This window comes from Chinchilla lanigera, unplaced genomic scaffold, assembly GCF_000276665.1.
Source record: "Chinchilla lanigera isolate Chin_1 unplaced genomic scaffold, ChiLan1.0 scaffold00094, whole genome shotgun sequence".
Classification (NCBI taxonomy): Eukaryota; Metazoa; Chordata; class Mammalia; order Rodentia; family Chinchillidae; genus Chinchilla; species Chinchilla lanigera.
Window position 1 is genome coordinate 5,861,513 of NW_004955495.1, and position 7,735 is coordinate 5,869,247.

Here is a 7,735-nt window from a genome sequence, read left to right on the forward strand (position 1 = left end):
CGCCAGCGCGGGCCGCGCGCGCGTGCTGCCGGGGGGCACGCTGGAGATCCTGGACGCGCGGCCGCAGGACAGTGGCACCTACACGTGCGTGGCCAGCAACGCCGGCGGCAACGACACCTACTTCGCCACGCTGACTGTGCGTCCGGAGCCCGCCGCCAACCGGACCCTGGGGGACGCGCGCAACGAGACGCAGGCGGCCGTGCGCTTCCCGCTGGACCTCACCACGGTCCTGGTGTCCACGGCCATGGGCTGCATCACCTTCCTGGGGGTCGTGCTCTTCTGCTTCCTGCTGCTCTTCGTGTGGAGCCGCGGCCGCGGGCAGCACAAGAACCACTTCTCCGTGGAGTACTCGTTCCGCAAGGTGGACGGGCCCGCCGCCGCCGCGGGCCAGGGGGGCGCGCGCAAGTTCAACATGAAGATGATCTGAGCGGGGCGGGTCTCCGCGTCCGCGCCCCGCCGCCTTCCACCTATGCATCCTCCGCACGGGGGCGGCCACGAGCCAGCTGCCCGCGGGAGTCCCCCTTTTTGTAGGCGCCCCGCTGCAGCCTGTTTTTCTGCCGAGCGCATCTTTTGCAGTTTCTCAAGACTTTTCTAAAGGTTCCACCTGTCTTCCGCCCCCGCCCCGCTGCGGGCCGGGGCCGGGCTGGGGATGGAGGGGTGGGAGGGGCCGGGCTCCTTTCTACCAGCTCTGCAGGGCTGCGGGGCTCAGAGTTCACTCCAGGGGGTGACAGTGCCCCCGCCCACTGCACCCCCAGCTGTCCCTTCCAGGGGAGAGAGTGGCATCCGGGATGTGCGGAGGGCACCCCGGCCCCGGGGGAGGGCACGCAGAAGGTCTGCTCTGCTCACACTGGAACCCCCGTAGCTCAGACCCAGATTGCAGCAGACCCACACAGGGCCCAGGCGCTGCCCGGCGGGGTGCACGCCGCACAGCCCGCGGAGCTGGGCACAGGAGCGCGCGGCCCACGCCCGGGGCACTGCACACACACACACCCAGGACGCTCATCTCACACCGGACACACTGGGCCCACACCTAGGTCGCTGCACTCATGCCCAAGGCACACTCAGCTCACAACTAGGGCACACTAAATTCACACTTAGGACACTCAGTTCGCACCAAGTACACACCCGGCGCACACTGGACACACCCCCGTTTACACCCAAGGCGCACTCAGCCATGCCGGGGACACACGGAGTTTATACCAGAAGCGCACAGTTCACACCCAGGGCACGTTCAGCTCGCACACAGTGCACACACGGTTCACAGCAGTGCACACTGCTGGTCCTCGTCACGGCCCTCACGGCCCTGTCCCCTTCCTTCCTTCCTCCTCCAGGACCCCTGGGCCAGCGGGGCACCCACTGGGAGAAGCCATGTCCCTAGCACCCCAGCACCCCCAGCCTCCCGCTGCCCAGCCTCAGGGTCCCTCTGAGCCTCCAGCCTGCGGAACCAGTCAGCCAAGTTCAGATGGCCCCGCGCTGAGCTGCGCGTGCGGGGATGGGGCGGGTGCAGACAGCTGGGGGTGCCTGTGCCTCCCGAGTCCCTGCCATGTGTCCTGCAGGGGTGTGACAGGGAAACAGGGACGCCTGGACCCTAGTCATTGAAAGACAGTGACGGAGGACCTTGGTCTCTGCGACCTGGGGGCGGATCTGGGACTAGAGTTCGAGTCCCAGGCCCCCTGCAGCTCCGGGGAAGAAAGGCCCCCGGGACCACGGCCTGGTGTCTGCAGGCCTTGAGCTGCCGGGCACCGGCGCTCCGCAAGCAGAAGCCGAGCTTGCGCAGAGCGCTGAGACAGCAGACAGGCGCCGTCCCCAGCCGGGCCTTCACTCGGTTCCTGCCCCACCCTCTACCTCAGCAAGACGACAGCTAGGACACTGTTGCGGGAAGAGGCACAGGAAACCCTGAGGGGCAGGATTTCAGGCAGAACGGGGCTTGGCCATTGACCCTGACCACGGGGGTGGAAGATTTTTAAACAGGCCCTGGCCCCTGCCGCCCCGCTGTGTGGTCTCCGGCAGTGACTGGAGACCCCCAGAACCCCCTGTCCTCTTCCCCAGCACGGCTGCAGGCCCAGGCCTGCAGACGGCTGCGTGGCTTGGCGTGCATCCTGGATCCCTCGAAACTGTCCAGATCAAAAGCTGGCTTTGTGCAAAGGACTCAGCAGGATCCCAGCTGGGCTGTGGCCTGGGATGTGGGGACTCCTGGCCCTGCGCAGTGTGTGGAGGCCTGCAGGGTGTGGGCGAGGGGTGCAGAGCTGCGGCCCCAGACTCCACCCAGGAGCCCAGCCAGGCAGAACAGACTCTGGTCCCTCAGTGGCCTCCAGGCCCTGTTGCCATGACAACTGCAAGGGCCTCCTGACCCTGTTGCCATGACAACCTCAAGGGCCTCCAAACAACATCCAAGTGCCTTTAGCATCACTCAAAGACTGGGGGGAGGGGCACATTTCTGGCAGCATTGGGGGGTGACAGCATCAGTACTGGGGTTCCCCAGCCCCTTCTCCCCTAGTCCCAACCCAAACCAAGACCCCCTCCACCCACCTCCCTCTCCACATCCCGCTGTATTTGATTGGAATCCAATAAAACTGAAACTGATTTAATAACAAACTTCAGATTGTTTTTATTATTCATGTGGGAGGAGTAGGAGTGGGAAGGGATCCCTGGGAAGGAACCACCTGGCTCCAGCTCCTAGGGTCCCACTTTACTGATGAACCGAGGGACAGCAGAAAGACAGAAGGAGTCAGGCATGGTGGTCCAGGCCTGTAATCCCTGGCGACCGGGAGACAGAGGCAGGAAGATCATTGTGAGTTTAAGGCCACCCTGGGCTATATAGTGAGATCCTATCTCAATAAACAAAAAACAAAACAAACAAACAAAAAAACAGGACAGCCGGGCATGGTGGCACATGCCTGTAATCTCAGCACTCGGGAGGCTGAGGCAGCAGGATCATTGAGAGTTCAAGACCAACCTGGGCCACAAAGTGAGCTCAAGTCCAGCCTGAACGGCAGAGCGAGACCCTGTCTCAAAAAGACAAAAAACAAACAAACAAAAAACAGGACAGAAGGAATCAGCCCCTGAGTCTGCAGCTAGGCAGAAATTCCTGCAGTGAACTCAGGTGGGGAAAAAAGAAGTCAGGTCCTCCAGGTGCCTCTGCAGACTCTGACCTCTTCCCTCCAGCCTGGGGAAGTTGCCCCACTTCTGAGGGTTGCTTGGGAAGAGACAGGGAGGCCTGAGTTCTAAAGGAATATTAATAAAGTGCTTTATTCCTGGCCATGATGGGATATATCTGTCATCTCAGCATTCTGGGAAGCTGAGGCAGGAAGATCACAAGTTCCAACCCAGCCTGGGCAACTTAGCAAGCCCCTGTCTCAAAATACAAAATAAAAAAAGGCTGAGGATGTAGCTCAGTGCAAAGACCCCAGGTTCAATCCCCAATAACTGTAAAGAAAAAAATTTTTAAAGCTTCTTTATCCAACCCCCATTTGACAGATAGGTAAACTGAGGCATAGAAAAATGACAGGAACCTGGTGTCCAAGCTCTTTGCTACAAGCTGTAGCAAAGTCAAAGTTCCCCAGGCTGGAGTCAAACTTGCTATCCTCCTGCCTCAGCCTCCCACAGGGCTGAGATGAAGGGTGTGCACTGCCCCCAAGCCTGGCTTCAACATTTTAAATAAAGACAGGATCCCTGCTCTTATATGGTTCTGCCCCACTGGCCTGAGCCCGATCCTTGGCCCTGATTTCAACAAAACTTTATTTACAAAAACAAGGGGTCAGAGCTGGGTGTGGTGGCACACACCTGTAATTCCAGCACTGGGCGGTTGAGGCAGGAGGACTGCAGTGAGTTCAAGGCCCGCCTGGGCTATATAGAGAGACCCTGCCTCAAATAACAAAACAAAACAAAATCCAGAAGGTGCAGTTGTCCAAGATGAGATGTAGGAGACCCTGTCTTTCCTCACCGCACACAGAGGGGGACGGCGGCTGGTCTGGTCACACATGAAGGCTCTGGGACGGGAGGGGGGCAACGGAGACAGCCCTGCAGAAGGGAAAGCGGTTCTCAGGAACTGAAAAGCCACAGGAAAAAGCTGCTTGGTTTCATTTCTCCCGGAAGAGCTGTGGCCGGAGCTCTCCACGGGCACCCAAGGCAGGCAGACCGCTCGGTCTGGCCGCTCCCAGTCTTGCAGGGTCCCTGCCGCCACCCACCCAGCCCGGCGGCGTGGTCTCACCACCCACCTCCCCAGCACCCTTGGCTGCTGACTTCAGGCTCCAGTCTTCGCCTAGGCTGTTCCCTCTGCTGAGATGCCCTTCCCACCGCACGCTGAGCCCTGGACCAGGGCCCTGGCTGCCTCACAGCCCCACAGGGGGAAATGATGCAGAAGGGGCCCCAGCCCCACCCTGGGCCCAGCCTGTGGCCTAACAGTTGCTCCATGTTTCCTGTGGGCTGCCAGCCAGAGCAATTCTGGGGAGGCCAGGGCCGCAGGACTCATCTTGTCCCCCGAGTCCCTCCAGCCTGAAGGTAGGGGCTCTAGGGAGCTGGGCAGAGGCAACAGCTCTTTTCTTTCTTTCTTCCCTTCTTTCTTTCCTTCTTTCTTTCTTTCTTTCTTTTTTTTTTTTTTTTTTTTTGTCTTTTTGAGACAGGGTCTCGCTATGCAGCTCAGATTGGCCTTGAGCTCACTTTGTAGCTCAGGCTGGTCTCGAACTCAACGATCCTCCTGCCTCAGCCTCCTGAGCGCTGGGATTACAGGTGTGTGCCACCACACCCAGCTTTCTTTCTTTCTTTTCTCAGTTACTGGAGATTAAACCCAGGGTCTTTTCACTGAGCTCCATCCCCAGCCCTTTTTAAAATTTATTTTGAGACAGGATCTTGCTAAGTTGCTTAGGCTGGGCTAGAGAAAATTGAGGCCCTCCCGCCTCAGCCTCCAAGGTGCTGGGCTGACAGGTGTGTGCCACCGAAACGGCTCAGAAGCAGCAACTCTTTGAGGTTGGGTAGGGGGAAGGGAACTGGGAACTAGAAGCCCACAGTAACAGCACAGCTTAGGGTGGGCTGCCTGTGTGGGCCGGTCCCTGGGACAAGGCTCAGGCATGGCTCCTGTTCATTTTCGCCTATCTCCCGCTGTCCCCCAAACGCCCCATCCTGTGGGCAGGCCGTTCTGTCCCCGTCTCAAACATCCCAGCCCTGAAGAATGGATGGGTGATATGCCTGTCTCATAGATAAGGAAAAGAGTCAGAGAGGGCAAGAAGCTCACCCAGGGTCACACAGCAGACCCAAGGCTGGGCAAGAGGGCTGGAGTCAGGGCGTCGAGGCCCCTGGCATCGGGCAGCATAGTGGGTCTCTCCCCCAAGGCCCCCAGGAAGCACTCAGCCCCCCTCAGCTGTGCACACGGTCACCCTATATGTACCCCTTCCACCGACAGCATGAGCAGCCCTGAGGCACCCACGGAGACTCCCGAGCCCAGTGACCCAGGCCTGCCAGCTCCGCCTGCCTACTGCAACCTTGGTGAGCAGCCGGCTGGGCGCTGGGCCGGAAGGGTGTGTGTGTGTGTGTGTGTGTGTGTGTGCAGGAGTGGGCGGTAGCCAAGCCAGGGAGGGGAGGGGAGGTTCTGGGAGCAGTGGCTTGTAAAATGGAGTCACCTGTACAACCAGGCAGGAAAATGGGGCTTCCTTGGAGCTGGATGGCATGACTCTCTCTACCTGACTGCACTGGAGCCTCAGTTTCCCTGTCTGCAAAGTTGGGACGGCCCCCTAACCTAAGGACACCAAGCACTTTCTGGTTTTCTTTTGCTCTGATGTGATACTGGAGATGGACCCCAGGGCCTTTGCACTGACTCCAGCTCCAGCCTTTTTATTTCTGTTCTGAGACAAGGTCTCAAAAAGGTGTCCAGAAAGCCAGGTGTGGTGGTACATGTCTGTAATCCCAGCACTTGGGAGGCTGAGGCAGGAGGATTGCTGTGAGTTGGAGGCCAGCCTGAATTGCATAGCGAAACACTGTCTCAAAAACAAACACATAAAAAAGTCATCCAAGCTGGGCTCAAACCCATGATCCTCCTGCTTCGGCTTTCCAGAGCGCCAGGGTGACAGGCATGCAGCCCCGTGCCGGGCACTATTACCGTTACAGAGGTGGGGACTGAGACTGAGGTGTGGTCACAAGGGCCACATCGCCGCAGATTCTCAAGCCCCGCATCTCCTGCACAGGGGAGGTCCGGGCCCACCTGCTACCCTCCAAGGCCTGTCGGTCCCGCACCCCCGCGTCCCTCTCCTCCAACTCCCAGCCCCCGCCCCTGCCCAAGAAGACCCTGACCCGGACACAGTCCCTGCCCACTCGCGGGGTCCCCAGCGCCCGCGCGGCACAGCCCCGGAGGCCTCTCCTCGGATCCCACAGTGTGGACGAGAGCCAGGCCGGGGCGGGCCCTGTTGGGCTCACTGCTGAGCTGATCTCGGGCAACGATGACGCCGACGCCACTGCGGGGGAGCCACACAGCCCCGAGGCCTTGCACGCAGCGCTGGCAGCCCGCGAGCTGCAGGGGCTCCGAGTGGTGCACGCGCGGCTCGGGGCGCGGCTCACGGGCAGCCTCCCAGGACCCTGCAGCGCCGGCCACGGCTTCCGCCTGCTGGAGCTGGCGCCCTGTGCCGAGAGCGGGGACGCGCTCTACTACCGTGTGGTACGCGCCGGCGACGACGCATGGCACGTGCTGGCCGCCAAGGTAAGCCCGCACCTCCAGGGCCCCATTTTAATTTTTTTGAGACAGGGTCTCACTATGTAGTTCAGGATGCCCTCGAACTCGTAGTGATCCTCCTGCCTCAGCCTCCCAGGGCTAGGATTACATGTGTGTGCCTCAGGCCGGACAGTACAACTTTCCTTTTTTTGTTTTACTTTTGGTCATTTTTAGAAACAGGTTCTCCCCATGTGGTCAGGGCTGGCCTTGCGCTCCGTGGGACCCTCCTTCCTCAGCCTCCTGGTGCTGGGATGACAGGCTTGCACCCCGAGTCCAGGCCCCATCTTGTGTTTCTAATGGACAGCCCAGCTCTGGGGCCTTAGTTGACACCTCCCTCTTTACCCAGGGGTAGAGAACTGCCCCGTCTGACCTCTGGCCACCGCCACCCCCCCCCCTTGTTTCTTTTTTGCTTTTTGACACAGGTCTTGTTAACAGGCTGTCCTTGAACTCACTATGTGGCCCAGGCTGGCCTCGAACTTGTAGCGATCTTCCTGCTTCAGCCTAGATAGTGCTGGGACTACAGGCGTGTGCCACTCCCCACACACCCATCCACCATTTAAACTGCTCAAAGCCATCACTGGGACCCACACCAAACCAACACAGAGCTCCTGCTTCAGTCCTGGTCGGGTGGGCAGTGCGGGTTGGGATGCGTGGTGTGTGACACAGCCCTGTGTCCGCAGGTGCCCAAGCCCGGAGCCGAGGCGCCCCACGCGTGGGGCCTGGAGCTCCAGGCCTCGCTGCCGCCGCACTACAACGTGCAGGGTCTCTGTGGGCTGGTGCCTGAGGGCGCACTGCCCGGGGCGCCCTGGACAGGCGTGCGCTGCTGGCGGGCGAGGTGCCCGAACGCACGGCGGCCCAGTGGCTGGCGGAGTTGGGGCAGCGGCGGCCGGAGGAGCTCGCGTGGGCTGTGGCCTTCACGCTGCTGCAGCTGAGCGCCGCCCTGGAGCTCCTGGAGGCGCGGGGGGCCGCCGTGACCGAGCTGCGCCCCGAAAACCTAATGCTGGCGACGCCCCGGGGCTGCGCGGCCGCCGGGCCCCA

The 7,735-nt window shown here is 60.7% G+C and overlaps 2 protein-coding genes across 2 annotated transcripts in view; both read left to right on the forward strand.

Annotated features, from left to right (window-relative positions):
- Lingo3 (leucine rich repeat and Ig domain containing 3) overlaps positions 1–737 on the forward strand; it is a gene marked incomplete in the record, with an annotated part of 11,294 nt that extends 10,557 nt beyond the window's left edge. The window contains 1 exon segment of the mRNA XM_013505232.1: positions 1–737. Within this exon segment, the coding sequence (XP_013360686.1) occupies positions 1–427 (427 nt within the window).
- Positions 738–4,691: 3,954 nt separating this feature from the next.
- The window catches only part of LOC102013844 (chromosome unknown open reading frame, human C19orf35), a gene marked incomplete in the record, with an annotated part of 3,605 nt that continues 561 nt past the window's right edge, over positions 4,692–7,735 (forward strand). Inside the window, 5 exon segments of the mRNA XM_013505238.1 lie at positions 4,692–4,728; positions 5,399–5,481; positions 6,177–6,685; positions 7,378–7,510; positions 7,513–7,735. Of these exon segments, the coding sequence (XP_013360692.1) occupies positions 5,400–5,481; positions 6,177–6,685; positions 7,378–7,510; positions 7,513–7,735 (947 nt within the window).